Raw genomic sequence first — 22705 nt, 5'->3', positions numbered from 1 at the left:
CTGTCTATGTAGTAAAGATAATCACAGAATGCTTTGTTTTACCGGGTGCAGCATATGAAACAGAACGTACACCAGTTGGGCGGCATTGTTTATTATTGTTTGGTTAACTAGTCTTTTATATTGTATTTTTGTATTCGACACAGTGTTTTACACCCGCAAGTTCTAACCTGTAATGCTGCAGGACAACCGATTAAAACATACCTTTTTAGACCTGTGAAGGTAAAGAGACTCGGTGTTTCTTTTGGAGCTTATTGGTGAAATTAAAGACAACATTCTATTAGGGCAATTCGGAGAAGGGTAGATTAAACATCGGGCGTCGGACTATGAAAATAGAATTTATTTAATTGTGTTTGCGACGCATATCGCCCACTTGGTCCAAGAGTGGCATTAGGGACCTGAAGCATTTCTGGAATTTGCGAGGTGAAAAGCTTCTAACGACAGAATGCCTGCATGCGGGTATTTCTTGGCACTGTCCTCTTGCGATCCAGACAAAGGAAAGTGGCAGGATTCTGGAATACACGCCCACCAAGACGCACATGCTCATAGATTGATCATGTTTCATTTTGCATTGGCGTGCGAATTTAATTTTTGTTTGTGTCTTTACTCTTTTGTATTCCAAAAATATGTCCACTCGGAAAATGTTAGCCTTCGTGAAAATAAAAGCAATTCGACTCCAACATTAAAAGGGAAGGCGGCTCTCTTCGGTTGTGTACCGCTGGAATGTAACCATTAAGCAGATGTAAACACGTTGTATTTACTCAGCACACATGAGGAGGCAATCTTTTACCGCCACGCTGATTACGCTGTCCCCTAAACTGGGAGATAGGACTGTCGATAATTAAATGTGCCTGTGACTTCAGATGTAATCTCTCCCTCCCACAAAACACCACTCTTGGGTCCCCCCCCCCCGTTTCTCCCTAGGTCCCCGGAACCCCCACAGACCTCGAAGATGTGTAACGTCAGTAGATTGTGGGCTGGCCATTGCCCTCGTCATTAAAGTGATTTGCACCACTTTGCTAATTAAGTACAAGCTATAACATTCTAAACCTGCGTGTTTCTAGTACCTTTGCCGCACCAGTAACATTTTTCTAGGACAAAAGTTTTAAACACTGGACAATGGAAAGCTACCTGCATTCGTTTGTGGCTCTGTTATCAAAAGTCCCTTTTAAAAGTGCAGACTTTTGGAACCCCTTCCAGGACAAAGCCTCTGCAAATCCTTTTACGCCCAAGGATTTGCAAATTTAGAAAGGCTGCATTGAATTCAAGACGGGTCAAGGGGCAAAAAAAGGGTAGAAGGTCACTGCATTTTGATTAAGGGTCAGCAGACAACATGGCATGCAGGATGTAGCCCCAAACTCCTGTTACAAACAGCATTTGGGGACAGGGAAACACGTAAAATGTTGAACTTCTCTGCAAGAATTGCACTTTGGTTAACTTTCTCAATAGGCACTATGGGTTCTCTTCGCAAACTATGCGCGCCTATGTAACACCGATCTGTACGATGGAGAGAAGTTCGCGTTTTAATTGTTACTTGATGTACTCGTAACTTTTGGTATGTTCCCACGTGCCTCTTTACGTCTCACACAACACGATGGCATGGCGGACTGATTTGCATTTTGAACAAACTTAACTCTACATTAAACATGTTTGTGTATAACTAATATCACTGTATTCACACTTTTTCGGGCTACACAATTAAACAGAGTTTTTGATGCCAAAGAAATGCAGCCTGTTTGTTTTGGGGAATTTCACACATGCCAAATGCCACCATGTTTGATTCTTCATAATGCACCAACGTAAGAGTTGTGCCTGCCCCCACCTCATTGGGATAGACCCTTCGCGAAATGTGGCACCAATGCCCATTCTCTCTGTGACGATGTTACTTGTTCCAGGCCAAAGTTGCACACATTTGGGAAATCGGCATAGTTCAAATGCAGCATAAACTGCACAATCAGGCACACACGCACAAGATATGCTGCGTTAAGAATGCATCATTTGGGTTTTCGCCTTTGCTAATATTTCTGTCAATTCCATTTTTCCCCCAACATATTACAGTTGCTTCAGAACCTGGCAAATATCGTGCGTGTGGCTTTTATGCATGCCTAAGTCATGCATGTACTGGCAAGTAGACCACGTGCGTGCATGTAAACCAACTGCATCCCTGTGTATGTCACATAGAATAAGACCATACATCTGTTTACCATCGAGTTCATGTTCCTATTTTTTGTTTTAGGAGGGTTCACACCTCAAATGTACGCTTCCTCTTCCTTTTTTTTTTATAGCAAAATCGTCTTTCTGCATTTGTGTGCGTGTCTCTCTGTGTCATTCGACTCTTTTTGTCTTGCGTAGCCATCAAGGTAAATGCGAAAGACACAATACGAACTGGTGGCAAATGCAGATCAGTCTGGCGAAGATAACCCCGAAAATGAGGATCAGATTGGAGAAAACAATTGGACTGACTGACTGGTGTGCAGGAAGAGCTAACGACTGGAATGCAATAGCGTGGAGTAATATTCTGGTCCAACCTATCACATTTATTACATGCATGTGCTCAAATAGCATGTTTACCATGATACAAGTACCTGATTTACGAATGCCAACTAGTCCTTAATGGATGTTTAACATTACCATTTCTTATGTAGAAACACCTGAATACGCTTGCAATTCTCCAACCTTGTGATTTGCTGACTTGGAGGTACAGTGCTTCGAGGCTAATTCTATTCAAATACGGCACTTTTGTAATTGCTTATTGTGTGTATTGCAATGTCCCAGACAAATAAGGTGGGGTGGCCTTTGTGACATGGATCAACAGGCGAACAACACGAGCGTTCGCGTAGTCTCCCAGGTAGCTTCAAATCTGCTCATGTATTTCGCACAGATGCATTCATTTCGATATGTCCATTTACGCGAATAAGTGACTGTGTATCTGTATTCATTTAAACGTTAAACGGGTAACTCGAAGGTCCACCTAATGCGCCGGCTGGGGTTGGCATTCTTTGGTGCAGCCTCCACCATAATTACCTCCTGACATATCGCGATGGCGCTTCAAACAGCCCCCTTTCAATCTGGGGACACAATGCATCTGCTATAGCCCGCATCTCTGATTTCGGTCATGCAGATGCCGCCCTGGGATTCTTTACACTACCTCCATTGAAAGGAGGAGCGCCCACCCCCCACGTTGTGCAGATTTGCAACAGTGTGGCTCACTCTTAAAATTCCGAACCATACCCGCACTGAAAAATGCGGGTTCAGTGTGTCCAGCTGCTTATAATAAACTTGCTAAATCTAGCCGAGCTCCTTTACACGTTTTGGGTGCGTGGTTTCCTTTTTGCCGAATAAAGCGTGTGTTCTCTGCACACGTGATTCCCTTTTAATCAACACATGGATGCTATGCTGGCACGCCGGGGAGCCGCCGCGGTGCAAAGCAAGACCCCTTAAGCAGAACAACATGGTGGTTTTTCCCTCCCAGCATCTCGCTTTATCTCTAGACGATGTGCGCGTCTCTTGGCTGCACGTATGGGCATGAATGGGGCGGAAAAGCCCCCAAACTTAATGACAAGTCAGGGGTCTTCCACTGTGCGCCGCTCGCAGCGGAGGCGTGTCCACTATACATGCAAATGGCGGTAGGTAAACATTGTTTACGTTAGCAAACGTGGCTTTGCAATATGTTGTTGTTGGCAAGGGTGCGGGAAGCAAGTGGTCCCGTTTGACAGCGATTGCTTCATTTACAAGCATTGATTAATTTCGAGTTTTCAAAATTAATGTGTTGGTAAATAATGTCTGGGAATACTTATACAGAAGGGATGCAGAAAGCTGGGGCAATAATGCAGGTCCTTGTGGCCATCCAGAGTACACCATAATATGCCCAATGGTGTTTTCTTCTTGGCTACGGTTTTGATCCACCTTAGCCCCCTTCGGAGGTTTCTGCTCCTTTTCCCCCTGGAACTGAAAGCAATTAGCCTATAAGGAATCTTAGTGCCTGAAACCAGGGCCAGACAAAGGATATGGTCCTCCTGCTCGTGGCACGCTCCAGTTTCAAAATAGTTTTGCCCCTCATCTGCCTTGTTGCTCGCCTGATGTTTGGACCAACCCACATTTCAGAAAATACAGGCAGAGGCTGCATTGTTAAAGTACCACCGTAGTCCACCGCGATAACGTTGGAGGGAGCATTCACGCAGATCGCTCCTGGAAGGCAGGCTACCTGCACAGGGAGCGCCCAAGCAACTGAGCACGTAAGTAGCTCCTTTGTTGTGAATTCACGGCTCACTTTGGAGCATAGGCAGTTCCACCACGATGCCATTGGTGGTATGCATGGATCCTTTATGCCACAATAGGAAGCTTAAGCAAAGATCTCACCAAACGCAGTGCCTGCCCCAGAACAGATCGCGTAGCTGCTACAGGCAGAGCAATACGTACATTGTTGCATATGTGTCCATATAAAGAACACATGGACATAGGATAGAAGAACTCGAGCGATCTATAAGCATAAGGGGAAAAGGAAGCCGGTATGTGAATATGTCTGTGTGTGTGTATATATATAATATATGTATATATATTATATACACCCACTTTAAAGGGGGGAGGAGACTACATACGCCTATGCTAATTAGTGAGAATTTGGGGGCAAGGGGTGGAATATCATTTTTTATTGCATCACCTGTCAGCAGTGTCCAATCAGAGCTGGCTTTGGGAGAATTAATTGATGGAGGTGTCTCTGGGCGAGCTCACTTCGCTCTGTCATTTTATTTGTGGCCAAGGCAGCGATGGGAATAGCAGCTGCATGTCCCTGCTCCTTCCCATTCATAGCTTATTCTTAGGGAGCACAAGGGGGAATAAGAACATTAAAGAGCACGAGCACAGAAACATGAAGGGGCGCCTTTGGAGAGAAGATGTCGTGTGCTTTTCTTGTAACCTGTACACTTTGTCTCCTGAAGTTTGGCTGTACTTGTACTGAAATAACAGCCTCTGTTATTTTATTAGCAGGATGCCTTGAGACGGCGAGCGTTTGGAGGAAAAGCGCCCATGGTTTTGATCGCCACGAATGTTGGAAGTAATTCGGGCGCAAGAAATGGGAGATCTAAAATCGGGCTTTGAAGAGGTGGATGGCGTAAGACTGGGCTATCTGGTCATCAAAGGAAAACAAATGTTTGCCCTTTCCCAGGTTTTCACAGACCTTCTGAAAAATATCCCCCGAACTACGGTGCACAAACGCATGGATCATTTAAAGGTGAAAAAGCACCACTGCGGCCTGGAGGAGCTGCGGAAACTCAAGGCCATCAACTCGGTAGCGTTCCACGCAGCCAAATGCACGCTGATTTCCAGGGAGGACGTGGATGCGCTCTACACATCGTGCAAAACGGAGCGAGTGCTGAAGTCGAAGAGGAGGGGGGCAGGAGGCCGCCTCTGCTTGCAGCCGGCGCTGGGGCTGCGCGGCCCGGCCGAGCCCTGCTCCCGCTTCTGGACGCAGAGCGGCAACATTTGGCTGGGATTGAATGAAGCGCCGCAGTCGCTGCCAATAAAGAGGAGCGCTCCAGACAGGGCAGGCGGGAGCCTGCTACCCCCGGCGCCTCATCTACCTCGCTTTCTCTGCAAATACGGCGGCCGCCTGTACCCAGAAGTGGCCCGGCCGCCCTGCAAAGGCCTCCTAAAGTATGCGCCCGTTGGCATTGGCAGCAGTTACGTGGCCTTTCACCCCGAACCCCCGTTCTTTCGCGGCAAGGCGCTCACGGCTGCGAGTCAGCCCAAACTGTGCAGGCCCGCAGGCTTCCCTCGCAGGCACAGGAGGCGGCCCGGCGAGGACAGGAGGGGCTGCGCCAGGGGGCTCCTGCTGCTGCCGCCGCCCAAGCCCCACGCACTCAGAGCGCCCCCTCTGGACCTGGGCCGGCTGCACGTCCTGAAGCAGGGCTGCTGCCTCCCGGACACCACTTGCAGCAGCGAGTCCGAGTCCAGCTCCTTCTCGGACCATGCCGGCCACGACTCGGACGTGGGCTCCAGCCTCTCCAGCTCCAGCAACTCGGCGTCGTCCTCCTCCGGGGAGGAGGAGGAGGAGGAGAGCGCCTCGGACTCCAGCGACGAGGAGAGCTCCTCGGACTCCAGCTCGGCCTCCAGCCAGGCGTCCGTGGAGAGCATTCGCTTCCGCAGGACCAGCTTCTCCTGCCTGGCCGGCAAAGCTCCCCTCATTGGCCCGGCGAACCCCCTGTACCACTTCTCCGGCGGCCCGGGGCACGGCCGAGCGGAGGGGCTGCTGGGGGCTCACTGTGACTTCAAGGCGGAAAGCCCGGGGCCGGCGCACGGCGGCTGCCCGCCTCGCACTGGAACTTTCCTTGCAGACAATGACAGGGGGCCCAGGATCTCACCCCCTCATGCAACCCTCCCCAACGCTGTCTGGGGATCCGATTTAACAGCGAAGCGCGTTACAGAGGGGGACTCCTCGCCTCACCCAAAGAAAACTGCATTAAAACAACTTGAGCATCTCGGAGAGGCCAAGCAGTGCCCGCAAACAGCCTTCACACACTGTGCAGACAGCAAAGCAGCGCTTTCCAGGCTTCTCAAGGGGGACCCTGCGTGCACATCTCCCCCAACCAATGGCTCCAAAATAGCTTCCTTTAAACTCTCCCCGAAATCCCACCACTCTCAGACTCCCCCAGCTCCAGAAGCCGCCACAGCAAACTCCCACCCGGATACCCTGCTTGTGCACAGCGTTAAAATCAAAGTCGAAGACATTAGTGAATATGAAGGCTATGCTGCTTGCCAAAGTACAACCCAGGCGCTCAAACACGAGCGCAACGTTACCAATGAAGAATGCCACAGCAGCGCGTCCGAGCACAACACCCCAGAGACGGCTTCCGATGGCAAGGGGGCCCCCGCGCGCAGCGAGAGAGAAACCCCCTCCCCGCACACTCGGGCAACAAGCCAGGCTGCGCCCTGCGCGCTGGGACTCTCGAACACTGACGATGGCGAGTACAAATTCGGTGCTAGGATAAGACAGAATTACAGAAAACTCGTGCTGGGGAAGCGGCCTGTGCTCTTGGCATCCCCAAACAAGCCAAACCTGAAATCAGACCGAGGCGCTCACTTCCCCGCGAAAGACGAGGAATGCGAAGAAACAATGGACGACTTTTCAGTTTGCAGCAAACGTAAACGTGCGGCCATCAATTTATCAGCGGTGACGAAAAGGCCTTTTCATTTCATGGCAAATTTCCCTTGTCCACCGTCGCTAATAATTGGCAGCGATGGGGATTTGCTGCCTGCTTACTCCCTGAACACCACACGCGATTCACACACGCCCCACAGGGTCCATCCCGTGTGGAAATGGCAGCTGGGTTGCTCTCCGGTGCCCCTGCCGCCTAGCCACAAATTCCGGAAATTATAGTTACTGAAATATGTCGGAACACACTTTTCTGGGCGATTTGGCCCTGGCTTTGTCTCTGCTGGAGCAGCGGCCGCATGCACATGAATCCCGCAGTTTGCATTGTTTGATGACGGGGTGGGATTTATGCTTTCTCATGCAGGTTGAAAATTGTCCTGGTGACATTCCGCAGACCACTTCAATCTCAAGAGTCGAACTGGCCTTTTACTTCCTGGCTGAGCTTCTCTCTTGCTGTTTAAAATGCGGATGCGCACGCAACCTGAACTGCGTTTCCACCCTTTAATGCAGAGAGTCGGGGTGATTCGTGTTGGGGAGAGCCCGTTGTTTGTATGTATGTATGCACTTGTGTTCTGACCTCTGAAATGTCATTTAAGTTAAGTTCTATCGGGTTTCATTTTGCACAGTACAAGTTCGCCATTTCGTGGCAGTCCCACCTTTTCTCTTGTTTACGTGAGAGTTGTGCATTGTGCGGTGCTTAGAATCGCTGGTTTTGCCACGGATCGGTAGACGTGAACTTTGTATAGCACTAGTGCGCTGAAAGGACTGCCGTGCAGTATGCGTGCGGGCATTCTCGCCCGAATATTGCCTTTTACATGCTCGGCCACTCAGCAGGCCCGCTCTTGAATGCATCACTGTTACCCGACCAGGGCGCATTTTCGTCCTTGAGCGAAGAGAGACAGACATTTGCCGCATTTACTTGAATACTATTACTAAAGACAGCGTGTGTGTGCCAGGAGACACACGCTGGAATCGTCCGTCAATTATCACCTGGTCCATGTGACATAAGGCAGTTCACGAGTCCCCAACGTGTTCTATTGCTGTGTCATTCTGATCTCGTACCTTGAGAAACATATGTAGCAGGGGTATTTTATACTGCAAGGGACAATCGGGGGCAATACTAACGTCAGAGAAACACGTGCGCTGCCAGCCCGTCTCCTGGCCAGGCCCAGCCTCCTGTGCTGTGGGGAGATGGCATCAGTGAATGAAACTGTGGAAATTTGCACTGTCCAAAAACACTGTCCAAAAACATGTTTTAGGTTTGTTTCAAAATTAAAGACGTTTTTTTAAAAAAAACTCGAGTCAACAGTTTGACTTTCCCGGGGTCCAGGGAGATGTGCCTTGGTTCGGGGCAGTCGGGTGGTCCATGTCTTTCAGGGATTGTGGTCAATGGATGATACATGCGTGCTGGCCCAGGCATCAGAACCGGTGGTGTGATAGGAGTGCGGGGATTCCCTATTCTACGGCGTGTGGTGGGCACATCAGTTTTTGCTTCTCATTATTCTACACCCTTTGCTTTGACTGCACAGGCCCTGGCACTGGCTTTAGTCTGCACTCAGCCCTCCTGGCTCACCTGCGCTGCCCTGTTTGGCTGGCGCCGGCACCGCCCCTCCCAACGCCTCTGTTTAGGCTATTGACACTTTCACGTGTGCACTTTTCAAAGGCCCGGTGTCTCGGTTAGAGGGGCCCTGTAAAGGTATTAGAACCACGGCGCACGCCTAGGGCCCCACCTGCACTCCCAGAAGCCACTGTGAATATGTCCCTGTTTCTCTGACACGGCCTCGCTCTGCATAGTGTATTTAGGCGGGGGGCATTGGGTCCTACACTGCAAGAGGCCCGGGTAATCCGTTCCCTCTTTGCCGTGCGTCCTGAGCTTTCTCACCCAAAGCCACCATTTTCATATCCGAATGGGTACGCTATAGTCTCCTCTTTAGACATACGTGTATAAAGCACGTTCGGTACGGTGCTATAACGACCGCTGCTCGAGTCCACGGTGGTCATTTGACTCATGCTTATTTGCGCTACACCAATCCACGACAGAAAGGCGTACTTGACCCCCTATTATATATATATATATATCTCACACACACACCACCCCCCCCTTAAATCCTTAGCTATGATACGTGCCACAAATGAACGGTAAGCTCTGTGGACTGGTTGGGGGAGGGGATATAATAACCATGCTAACTGCAGAGCGTCGTATACCCCCCCTAGCTCGGACATCAGCAAGCCCCTTCCAAAGGAGCCTAGTCCACTGAAACGGCTGTGGTCCGAAGTCCAAACGCCCTGGTGCCTCGGTACAGAAGTGCAGAGTGGAGTTCACGCTGACTCACGCACGTGTTTCAAATTCCACTGCCGCTGTAAGGTGGCCCTGTCTTGGTTCTGTTGGTTCGGGGCAGAAGCTGCTTCCAGCATCTGCATTGTGTGCACCTTGGTCCAATAGCAGGCCCCGCGTGCTGCCATTATTGAGGACGTAGCAGGTCTGCCCGCCAGGCCCTCTAGGAATGGATGCCGTTCATTCCTCGATAAACAGCTGGCCAGCCTTACAATCAAGAACTCGGTGCCAAAGTATTTTAATGGCCTGACATGGCCTGTGTACGCCGTTTCCTCTATTTCATGTGGGTGTTTAACTTTCGCGTATGTGCTGTGAACACGCCTACTGACGTGTGCAATAGGCCAACAGATGAATAGCGAGGCCCCCGTACCTACTCGCGCGCTGCTGTGGCATGTGGGGGGCGGGGGAGACTAACGGGCATCGCGTTTTAAGTTTTACATTTGAAGAATAAAACGTCTTATCCCATGCTCCACCTGGCGAAGGTAATGTGTACCCGGGGAGGGGAGTCCTTACATTACTTCCTATCCCGTCTGGATGACGTGTGTGATTTTTAAAGAAGAGCTTGAACGCCAAAATGGAAAGAGAAAGGTTTGTTACGTGATGTATCCGCGATTTGGCCGGAGCCCACCGTGACAGCGCCTTACTCCGGTTCTCCGCTGAATGTACTGCGTCACTAACACGTGCTGTAATGTAACATTAAAGGGCCCTGTAGGAAGGGGGGGTGGCTGTTATTGCTGGAAGGGTAACAAAGGGGCCGCTCCTATTGTACAGCTGTCAACAAGCCACCAGCCCCGCCACCCGAAATCACACTGCATGTTGTGGAGCAGTGCAGCGCACGCTGTGCATTCGCTGGTAGCCCGTGCATTCATACTCGGTGCATTACACCCTGCACTTCCCTGGTCAGTGGGGGATGGGCAGTTGAGGGTGTGGGGCGGCATCAGCCCTGCAGCCATTCCCCTCAATGAGCATTAACGTGTATATAAAGAAAAACTTTAGAGAAATACTCTTGTAACCTCACAAACTCCCACAATACCCACGAAGTTCCCCCACCCCCCCCCCACCTTCCTACTCCATCACTCTATGGGCACAAAAGGAGTTGCAGTGGGTGCATTTTGTGATCAGTCGTTTCACAGAGTGGAACAAACTCTACTTTCAGCAACAGACTCTTAGACATGTTGCCTGTGCGGCATTTACGCAAAAGTAACACCTTTTGACCGTTGTGAACATTGTAGTTCCCCGCTTCTTTTGACGAAGCAATTACTTTTCAGCTCAGGACTCAGTCCATCCTGCAGTTAAATAAACATGGTATTACATTGCCTACGTGTGCGTATAATATGTCTGCTTCAGGGCTTTTAATTGTCTTCCGTAAACCCTGACAGGACTCAGCTATGAGTTGGTTAGGAAAGATGGAAAACAGGTTAGGTTTTATTTTACCTCTCCGGGTTGAAAGGTCACCCGCACAGCAAATACCATGGGCGAGAAAGCCCCAGTGGGTGGCAGGTTTGACCTGTACGGGTGTGGTGTCAGGAACATCATAAGGTTGGATCCTACTTGAACCCTAACTGCTCTGTTATGTGCAAGAGGCGCCCTTTCAAGAGCTAGGCCCTAGCCTAACGCCCTGAACATCAGGGGCGCACTGCGCTGTGCTTTGTAGGCTGTGGCTATCCGGGGGTGGTTTGAACTACATCAAGTGCTGTTTACGTCAGAAGCCACAACTTAGTAGCTATTTCTATGTATGATGAGTTTCACTTTCTGATCGCCAGCCAACAAGTATCTCATAGAAATGTCATGTTACACATTGTATTGATATGGTGCAAAACATTAAGTATTTGAGTCTGAACTCCATGTCAAATATGAAAAGTGCAGTTCCATGATGCAAAACGCTCGCTTTTTTTTTGCTCCCTTATTACGTCCCTGTATTTCTATAGATACAGAATATGGAGCACACGAGATAAGGTCCTTTCATCAGGAATAACACTTTTCTTATTTTACGTGTTGCTCAGAACTGGGCCCTCAGCCCCATTTGTGGCGCTAAATCACACTTGCTTTCACTGGCTAAACTTTGCAGCTAAAGAAGTGTGGGCAGCAGGCTAATGTTACTTACCAAAATGAAATGGGCATGGAAGGAGTTGCGGCTCTGGTCTCGTTCTGCGGTCACCGGGGTGTGCGAGCCCACATGCAGCACACCCTGCTTCTCCGAATAAACACCAAGGTGTGGGACACTGACACATTCCATGCTGCACATTAGCACACGTGCAATCCAATTTGACAAAGAGTGAGCCCCGCCCCCCCCTGCTTGTTAGTCATTTCGAGCAGTAGTTGCCCATGCTATTTCTGCCACATGTGTTTTTTGGAACACGCTAAGCTCGGAGCTGACATAATAACTGTACACGCGGAACACTTCCACGCGTGTTCAGTGCACTAGCTGGTGAAAGTGGCAATAGGTGACTTGCTAGCTTTCACCCCCTGTACACGCATTTTTGGAGACTGTTCAGAATATAATGAGGTGCCCCGATGGAGGCCTCTTTCGTTTTCTTTTCAATCAGCGCGGCCTTACGAGCCCCAGCCTTGAAAGGCCCGAGATGTTTTGTATGAGTCTCTCACAATGGGGCCCGAGGTAACTGACAGATTCAAAAACAAGGCCCCTTCCCAGATGCCGGGGACCCTTCCCTCCACAGCCCCCCGTTTGCTCTCGTCAGCTGGTGGTTCAGACCGAGAAATGAAGCTCCGACATTGCGGGACAACTTCGTGGGATAGAGGGGTGGGTGTGGGTGGGCGGCGAGGGGTGAAATCTAGTCGACAAGGCCTCACGGGCTGCCTGTGAAATATACTTGTTTCGGGTTGAATTAAAATACAGCCATGCACACAACACACAAGCACGGGTGGGAAGGGCACGGCAGCAAGGTATGTACCCTTCTCCCATGATGGAATCCTTGTGTTTTTCATTTCACTCCACTGGAGCGTATTTTTAGAATTCCAGCCACGCTACGGTGCCAAACATGTTGTCCATTGGTGTTTTTAGAGGCTTTAAACATACTCGCATGTGTAATAGTTGTGAGAGTTTCTATTGTGGTGGCCTTGGTAGAATGTGCCTCCAGTGTGACACGTGGTTTGATATTCTGCACCCCATTGGGCCTGCTGTAAAGGCAAGCAAGGAGTTAAGCTAAAAACCTATGGGATGTCTAAAAATGATAGGGGGAAACTTTATGCCTTCACCCTCATCTCTCCTCAATACAATGTCCATAATGCATGGGACTCTGGGGTGTTCCATTATGTGAAGGGGCTTCTAGACGTTTCCACATAAAGGTGACATTGCTACCCTTTTCTACACAGGCGGACATTTTGCCCGATATACATAGCGCAACATTTCACCTTTCTTAAGAGGCAGTGCTGTACAGGCTTGTAGCAGAGGTTTCTCGACTTCCCTTTTCTAAATCCGTTTTCTAGACTTATCCACGATATCCAGAGGTGTGACCTTCTAATCATGCATTTTTTTAAAGTATTTTCTGCCAACTAAAATGAGTATTCTTTTCTAATGATGCACGAGTTTCTAGAATGTTCTACCTAAAGCCAAGTCGTTCGGACTTTCCACAGGAACCCGGCATTGGTACACTTTTTGTGTGTGAAGGGGGCATGTTTCCACACGAAGCAGAAGATGTCGGACTTTTCTACACGAGCAGGGTTTATCTTCTCTAACAATGTGCGACTTTCTAGACTTTTCCACTCGAAGCACACCTTTCTGGACTTTTCCGAATGAAGTGAGACTTTTTGCACTTTTGAGGAATGCTTCAACAGGAAGCAGAGTTTTTCATAGTTTTCTGCATGAGTTGTGGTGTGTTTATTTTTCCAATGATGCATTTTGAGACTACGATTCAGGCTCTTTGTAAATTTCACATGACACATGGGTTTCTAGAATTGTCTACATGATGCAGAGGTCTATATATATATATATGTATATATATATGTCTTGTCAAATAATGACGCATTTCTAAAGTGTTCTACCTGTACGAACCAGAGGTGCCATCTTTTCTCTTAAGGATACATTTCTAAAGTCTTCTACCTGAAACAGTGGCCCACAGGCTTCTATACACACATCTTTTGGAGACGTGTGCTTGCCACAGGGATTTCATCTAGCCTTAGGGCCTGCTTTGCAGTGCTTTTCCCTAGGTTCATTCCCCTTTGAAAAGCGCTTCGTAAACCAGGCTCTTAGAGTGATAAAGCAGATGTGTTTTGGTGCCGTTGGACATCACACCGGTTTGTAGACTGTTCTGCTTGGGTTTGCAGGCCTTGCCACATACAGTGCGCAGGTGGTTTCTCGGCCTTTGTAAACGCAGAAATCCACAGTTGACTAGTCGCACGTAATGCAAGAGGTGCAAATGGTAGAGGCTTTGTGGCGCCTTCTTTCTTCTTAGGAATTTCTAGCCACGCTGCCTTCTTGCTGTACAGTGCAATTCGCGGGCACTTGTGTTGCGCCCTCTGCCCCCTTTCTTCCCTGTCTTAGTAATTTCTGTCAGCAGCATTTGCTTTTGGTCACAATTACTAAAAGTCGAAATACGTTTTTAAAAAAAATAAACTAATTGTTAGCATATCTCAAAGAAGCAACGAATTAAAACTCCGCCACAGACACACACACACACACACACACACACACACACACACACACACACACACACACACAATTAATGGCTGTAGAAACCAATCTACAGCACAGTATTGCGTGAGCGCCGTCGATTCGATCATGGATTCGGTGCGTTGGGAGGACCTGTACAAGGGCCCCCTCCCCTGGTCGTGATATCATGCGAGATGCAGCGTGAACAGCAGCGCGAAGTTGGAAAATGTGCTGGGCTGCCGGGGAGAGATCATTAGAAAGGGTTTGAGCACACGTTTATGCCAGTATTTAAAAGACAGTCGTAACGTGCGTGGAATTATGCACTGGTGTTTAAAACGCTTGCTTTCTTCCCAGTAAACAGGGCGGCCTTTGTAAATGGCGTCATTATGTTGTTTCTAGTAAATTGTTGTGAGGATCCCCATTGTGTAGCGTGAATGGCTTTACGAGCTATCCTGCTCACTGGTGCAATCAATGTGCCCAGAGCAGAAAGGAGCCGCGGGCTTGGCTTTCCCGGTGACCCGCGAGCTCTTCTTTCGACGGGACGCCTCTTTCAGAGGCTTCCATTTTAAGGCCTGCTTTTCATCACGCGCATACGGCTGATTACAAATGAGGTGGTCGCAGCCAACGTGACCGCGTCCATCCTGATATGCAAATTGGATCCTTCCTCTAACGTGAGCATCAAGCATCTGTTATACATTGTACGTTTCCGAATGAAAAGCGGGATGCAATGTACAATTGTGTTGACGGCATAGTTACATAAACGCATGCAAGAAGTATTTTCACATAGAAATGTAATGTGTGCACCCTTTGACCGTAGACTCCAAATACAATAAATCAATTGTCAAATCAGGGATTGCAAAGAAATAATGCAGGATTGTTGATTTTAATTGAATCCCTGAAAGAGTAAATAGCAAAGTAATATGATTTCCATGACCAGAAGTGTCCATGTCCAGACAAGGCATTGGCGCTCCAGTGGGGGGCCCAGTTCGATTCCCAGCCAATGCAGGCCATTTCTTTTGGGCGCTTTGAAACACAAATTACTCGCTCTATAAGCGGCTTACAAATTCACAATACATAAATAAACGTGTGTATGTAAGGGGCACTGCATAGTTAACATTTCATAGTTCATAAAAAAAAGTTTGATTTCTTTTAATGAACACATACTATACCGTGCAATCCTAGTACGTGGTTACAAACCCCAAACATTCTTAGATTTTTTTTTTTAAAACGAAAATCATTTCTTGTAGCTAGATTTATCTTTTCAACTTGGCATCTATGTAGATGGACACTTTCAGAATCCTTCCCTGTGTGTGTATAGTGCACCCTCTATAACTATGTATAAGGACGGTGACCACACACACACTCCACTCATTCATTTTAAAACCGACGAAGTGCCTAATTTACGAAGCGTTTTTCAAAGTAACTCGGACCCAAATTCTTATGTTTTTATGCTAAGGTGCTAGTGAAAACTCTGTCTGCTGGTGCCGAAAGATGACGTGGTGTGTAAACGGCTGTATAAATCAGATCCACGCAGGTCCATCGACATGCAGAATGTCTGTGAACCTCCTCTCTCGTTCCCTTAGTTTAAATGAGAAAGTCCCTCCATATCCCTGGTTACCCACAGACTCCATCCCACCAATCTCCCCCAACACCTCGCCATCCCTTGCACCGCGCCCCCTGCCCCCCCCCACCGGGTTGGGGGCCCAGTTGCTATTGCAGACATCTCGCGATTCTGCCACGATAATGCACTTTCAGGATTGTGCATGGCGACGAACATGGAGAATCCCATGTAAACCCTGTCCTTCCGAAGGCAGCTGCATGCCATTTTGAGTATTGTGTACACTACCTGCCATACTTTAATCAGACCCCAGCCTTTAGTGTTTTTGCGATAACTACAGCAACGTAAAACGGAGAGTTTTTTTATGCTCTTCCCCCACGACCCCCAATGGTCGTTTGGGAAACAAAAACACAAAATATGCATTAAAAAAATACCACGAAAACCGGTGCCAAAGAGAAAACTTAGAATACAAAGAATAGGGATAAGGGATGGTCACGGACAAAAGAAAGACAGAGGAGTGCTCAAGAACAATGTTCTGAGCGAAGATGGAGAACCTAGCAAAGATGTTATTTGTACCGCGCACCGTCACCAACGGAGTTGGGTCCCAGGCGCTCTGGCAGATCTGCAAATGAGAAGGTGGGATGGGTTAGTAAGGTAAAGAGGGATTAGGACAGTGAGAGGAGAGGTGTTCTGTTGGCAGCTTCAGCTCGGTATACAGCGGGTGCTGAGCTTTGGTGCAAGTATCGCATCGATGTCAGTCCCCGTGTGCTGTTGGTGAGGCTTATGTGTTGTTCCGGTGTTGTGAAGTGCATGTGGGTTGTTGTGCGAGAGATGGTTGTGCGTTTTTTGAGTGAGATAAGTATGCAGAAGTGTTGAGCTTTTTTTTTTTGGTTAGTGGGTTATCTGATGTTTAACATGCTAATATTCACAATTGTAAGTGTCACTTGCTAACCTTCACGACCCCATTAAGAAGCGACTCAGCTCAACGTTCAGAATTCTATCCAAGTGCGGGACATGCTAACATTCCCAATTACATTTACGTGTGGCATTTGCTATCCTTTCTGATTCCATCAGTGTGTGGCACATGCTGACTTTCGAATTCCGTCTAAGTGTGGCACATGTTAACGTTCACAGTCCTATCTAGAGGCGACGCAGGCTAGTGTTCACAATTCTAAGTGTGAGAAATGCTAACATCCAAGTGTGGCACGTGCTGACATTCACAGTCCTATCTATATGCTACTTAGGCTAATGTTCACAGTTCTAAATGTTGCACATGCTGACATTCACAGTCCTATCTAGATGTGACGTATGCTAATCTTCACAGTTCTCTCTAGATGTGACGTATGCTAATCTTCACAGTTCTCTCTAGATGTGATACTTGTTAACATTGGCAAGTGTCTTAGTATGTAAAGCAAGGCAACATTTACAGTCCAACCATGAATCGATTTAGGCTGGTGGTCATGCATCTCTCTAAGCATGGTGTAATGGTGTAAGTATATGTAAGTATATGGCAGTCTGCATTATGGAAGGTTAGGTAGAGTGGTCGGGGCTTTCTGGAGTAGAGTAATTGCTCTACACCCCACCCATGCCACACCTAGTTTCTGTTGGTGTCTGTTAGCTACTGGCTTCCCCTGTGGATACCTTCAGACATGTCTTGGAGCTGCCCTTGTTGTAGCCGCCCTTTGCCTCGGGCCCTTAGCAGGGCACGCGAGCAGAGGGGCTCTAGAGATGCCCCTTCTACAAGTTTGGGCTAAAATGGACAGCCGAGTACAGATTTCACTCACCTGCTGCTTGTGGTCTGTAGGAAAGGGGGAGAGCCTAGGAAAGGGGGAAAACCTGAGCATAGAGGGAGAGATGGGGAAGAAAGTGCTAAGAGGGTACAACAGGCCAGTGGTGGAGTGATGGGCCATAGACCGCGGAAAGAGGCTGCAGCTAGAGCAAGAGGGAAACGCAGAGGAGAAACCTTCAAACTGGGAGAGGGGATGTGAATGAGAGAGCATGGGGCTGGGAGAACGGATGTCAGATGCAGAAAGAATGGGACAATGGGGGGACACTGGAGGTGACTGGGGTGAGAATGGAGAGAGAATAAAAGAATGGAGACTGCAAGAGGAACTGGACACTAAGGTTTGAGCTGGGATCACTTTGACAGGGACTGGGGAGTGTGAGTTGCTTGGCAGTGTTATGGGGCAGTGCAGTGTGTGCATGTCTGGTAGAGTGAGAGGTTTTGGTGTGTACGTTGTGATGGGGAAGTGTTGATTGTGAGGGATGTTGGCAAGTATGAGTGGTGTGGGTAACGGGGGATTGGCGAACATAGGGAATATTCACACCATTACAAATGATGAGGATCAATAAAGTTACTAATACAAAATGTGCCCTTCAAACAAAAATAGTAGAGCAAAATAAACTCTATTCTGTCAAGTTTGGGACATCTGGGACTCTTTCTATTAAATTAATAGCTGAGGCAACATACAAAAAGTGGAAATAATTTAAACTGAATTCTTTTGCAGCTTCACACACACTGCCTCTTTCTTGCACCTTGACTCTCTCAGACCCTGTCTCCCGCCCTTTGGTAAATACTAAATGTGACGCAAGACAATTTGGTTCTGCAAAATGCCCTTTTTATGTTTTATGCTGCAACATGTTTCATTTCATGATCCAATATCCATGAAGATTCTGTTTTAATATGTATACCCGCATAAAGTTAACATATCAGTCAAGTTGTGCTTTATGCATCATGATAGAAAATAATAGGCATACATGTGTAATTAATACACTTCACCACACTCTTTACGGATGAGCAGTATGCCCATTTTCCATATAACACACCTCTGCCGTGGAGTGCTGGAGGAGAGAACCAGGGGCAGTCCTCATAGATCTGTTTATAGTGTGGGTCGAGTGGACTCGGCTTGGCGAAGGGAGGCGTAGAAAAATCTCCCCACCGAGCTTGCACTCCATTCCATAACAACACATTCTTTGCAGGCAGGATGGCAGCCACGAGTAGCACTGCTGCACACGTGCTTAAATATGTAAACTTCGTTGTTCCGTTTATCTGAATTTGGTCACTTACTGCCGATTTGATTCGTTGGTCGTGACTAACCTATATAATCTGTTGCTTGAACATTTAATCTTCTTTTGGTCATTACCATTTTATTTAATCTGTATATTTTTTGCTACTGGCCAATTTTACCTGTTGCTTTCTAGCAGCATATTTAATCTGTTGGACACTAATTCCCCTTTAATCTCTTTTTTGGTGTTTACTGGCCTATTTAATTTTTTTATCACCATTAGCTTTTATATCTATTGTTGGTTGGTGCCAGCCTATTTAAACTGTTTTTAGTCCCATCAAGACATCTTGTTTTTACTCTCTACCAGCCTAACTTTAATGCACAATACAGAGCCTACTTAACTGCTCACAAAAGTAAGCACCACTTCCCTGTGCTTACTCTGAACCACGCCATGTCCTAATCCCTTCTTGCTATACTCCCACTCCCCCTCACTAAGCTACTGCCTATCCTGTTCCCCCTCCCCACTATCCTCTCTCCACCTCTTAGGGGGCCTCCACACACCCCCATACTCCCCATCGCCATACTTCGCTCTTCCTCCAAATGGCACCTAGATACTCCTCTCGCTCACAGGCCACCTGCTCTAACCTAATCTGCCCTGTCAGTCTTCCACCAAAACCCCCAAGCGACATCTTTGCCCCCACACTAACCCGACTCTGGGATTCTGGAAATCATAATCCATATGCAGCACAACATCTGTCTTCAATTACCACAATTTCAATGATCAGTGTCGCCAAAACCTCAATGTCAACCCCGTGACACTCTCTCTCTGGTGGCCTTCCACATTGACTTTGCCATCTTCTCCCACCCCCTCTGCACACTAAAACAGGTGTTGGTTTAATGATCAGCAAGGACACACCATCAGGTCATCTCCCCCCCTCTGACTTTACTTCCCCTTCAGTCCAATATATTTCAACCCAACCTCTTGCTGCACCATCTTAATATCCTACTATCCCAATGTCCTCATACCCTACCATCCAGCTGGCACCCTTAGCCGCTTCATCTGCTTTGGACCTGCTACCTGAAAACACTCCCAGTAGGTCTTTACTGACATAATGGGCAACCTCAACCTCTCCAAAATGGTAAAGGCCCATCAACTACGACTAGACTCTCTGATCACTCCCTGGTCAACCTACATAACCTCCCTACGCACACCCAAGGGATCCTTCCTTGATCTCATCTTCCAATCCTCCCCTCTGAACTCCATGTTGATCCCTCTCACTGTAACCACTTAATAATACACTTCACCATCTTAGTTTCCTCCCACTCTGGCTCCCCCAACCACCACCAAAAGAATATTAAAACTTGACTCCATACCTAACTCAAGTTCTCCGCTAAGCCCTCTCTCCTCCTCTTGCCCACTCCCTTGAGCCTGCCTTTATTGAGTTCCACAATTCACTGGATATTTCCTTCGTCTGTCACTATCTTGCACACTCCTTCATCCCCACCCACCCAGTTGCTAAGGACAACCATGCATCTTCACCTACACCACTGATGCAAGGAATGTTCTCATATATACCGCTGCCTATAAAGCCTCTCGCTTTGCCCTCAAACTCAGTGAAATCCGCTTATCATACTGACCTCGTATCCTCTCTCCACTCATAGCTCCACAATCTTTCTACAACACACCAGGCTCCCCCCCACCCACCTCCAAATACTGCTCACTACTGCACTCTGCTGACGACCTTTTCTTCTACTTCTCTCTAAAATCATTATAAAAACACCGTCCTCTCCCGGTTATCCCTCCCACCCCCTTAGCTAAACCGACTATCACCCCAAACTCATTAGCACACGTCTCCCCCACCAAGATCTCCCCCATCCTTTGCTCATATTGAGACTTGTACATCACAAACAAATAAAGGGTGTTTTTTAGTAAAAAAAATGCCAGTTCCATGCAGGGGATGGCTAACATTAGCATTTAAGTGATGCTGGGTGCCCTGAATGGAATTGTCAACTTTAACAAAACCGAGTGGAAAACAAAAGAGTAAAATCAGGCAAAATTGCCTTTTAATCTTTCGTTTTACTCCCTATTTGGCAAACACGGAAATATCGCCTGCAACTTATACTCTGCGGACAGTATTTACTTTCATTTTATGCCTGTATCAATATCTCATGTAAACCCAAAGGAAGGAGGCAATTGAAGGAAGAGAAGAAATGCATGTCTCAAATCCTAAATCCATTTCATGCCCATACTCCTTCAAATGTATAAAAAAATCCTTTGGAGTGTAAAAGCAGCGTGTTACCAACTTATTACTTGCTTTTAGGCCTTGCTGTTAGACCCCAGCCCTTACACAATGTCCCCCAAGAGCCTGCACCTGTTGCCTCCTCTTTCCTCTTCTTCCTCTTTTAATCTCTCTCTCTTCACAGGAATCTTTGTTGTCTGCTACAAAATAGCTCCTGTCTTCCACATAATAAATGAGCCCATGACTGACACTAACAATTCCACTTCTAAATACCCCTCATACTCCATCATTCCAAACTCTTCTAACAAATTGTCTGCCACTAACTACCTTGAGGATCACTCACTCTGTCATCCTCAGAAATTTGGTTTCCAGAGGAAACACTCGAATGAAAGCTGTCACCCATGTCTTTAACATTGTGGAGGTTGTTGATCACTCTTACCTCTCATAAATCGTCATCATGTTTGACTCCTTTGGAGCCGTTGACGCTGTGGACCATCCTCCAGGCACACACTTCCCTTGGCAGCAATGACACCCCACTTGAGTGCGTGGACTGTTATCTCGCCTGAGTGCTTCTTCTCCACCTCATAGAACTCCAACGTTTCCAACACTACACCCCCCTTTTTGGGGGAGTGCCCTAATGAGTCCTTGGCCCACACCTTCTACACCTGGGCAAACCCAACCTCTCATTTGGCTTTCCCTACACCTCTTTGCCAATGACATCAAGGTGATTTTCTAATTTCACTTCTTTACCCCTGCTATCCTGAATACATCACAAACCACCCTACAGCCATCTGCCACTTGATGGCCATTCGCAGCCTGCTAACAAAGTACTCCAAGGTGGACGGTATCTTTCTACTTGCCCCCAATACTAACCCTACTCTCCAATCTCCCATCTCTTTCCCTCCTGACCTCTCCATCATCCTTGGCTCACAACTTTGGGATCCTCTTTGAGTGCGATCTAAGACTCCAGCAGTCCATGATGGCAACTGCCACTGCTGCTTGAATTAATCTTCTAACTATAAGGAAAATCCATCCCCCCCTGACACCATCTAGACCTCAACTCTTATCTGTACACTTTTCTTTTCCAGCAAACTGACCTACTGTTAGTCAAATACTTTGTCTTCCCAGCCCATCAGTGGAACTGTTTAAGACCAGATTTAGTCTCCATTTATTAACTAAGGGAGAGGAACCCCTATATCCTTATTGCACCTTGCCCACTAACCCCAGTCTTTCCCTCCCGATCAGGTTACTCACATATGTCCCTAATGTGAATGTGCAAATTGACCACACCCAATGGCACTAGGCCCTTCTTGTTTACCTTAATTTTGTCTGTTAGTCTCTGTGCCGGGTTTATGTCTCACAATACCATCCATCATCAACTGGTCAACTCTATGCGCGCATACACATCCTATTGGAAATGCACCATGCCCAGCGGTTGCCTTTATCTGTGCAGCTTCCTATGTGCATCATTTCTGGTTGAAGGGACATTCCCAATGTTCAATAAATACAAATGCAAGCAAATGAACTATAGATAATTTGAAGTCACCTAAAGTAGATGAAGGGCCAGCTGACTCATAGATGCAGTGATTTCCCTTTGGGATCAGTAAACCTATCTAGGTTGTTATTATATATGATATGATAGGTTATTTATAAAGCGCTTAATTCCCAGAGGTTTCCAAGCGCAGACCTGGGGATCGAACCTGTGTTGCTCCGTGTCGTCTTCACGTTGCCCCTCAGCTACCCTCCTGCATGAGGGAAGCTATCTTTGAGTTAGGGTGGGAAGGCATTATGGATGTACTGTTATGGCTGTG

The 22705-nt window shown here is 47.6% G+C and overlaps 1 protein-coding gene across 2 annotated transcripts; it reads left to right on the top strand.

Moving 5' to 3' along the window:
• Window positions 1-4005: 4005 nt before the first annotated feature.
• Window positions 4006-8443, top strand: SKIDA1 (SKI/DACH domain containing 1). 2 transcript variants are annotated; one of them, XM_069648185.1, is made up of 2 exons: window positions 4006-4232; window positions 4984-8443. In XM_069648185.1, the coding sequence occupies exon 2, from the start codon at window positions 5042-5044 to the stop codon at window positions 7370-7372; it is 2331 nt and encodes a 776-aa protein (XP_069504286.1). In that variant the 5' UTR covers window positions 4006-4232; window positions 4984-5041; the 3' UTR covers window positions 7373-8443. The 2 variants fall into 2 exon arrangements, with proteins under 2 accessions (XP_069504286.1, XP_069504285.1); XM_069648184.1 differs by having other exon boundaries at window positions 4981-8443.
• Window positions 8444-22705: the final 14262 nt, after the last annotated feature.

Source organism: Ambystoma mexicanum, chromosome 2q, assembly GCF_040938575.1.
Source record: "Ambystoma mexicanum isolate Mex_15411 chromosome 2q, UKY_AmexF1_1, whole genome shotgun sequence".
NCBI lineage: Eukaryota > Metazoa > Chordata > Amphibia > Caudata > Ambystomatidae > Ambystoma > Ambystoma mexicanum.
Note: the sequence above shows the minus strand (reverse complement) of the source record. Positions and strands in the feature narration are given on the sequence as shown.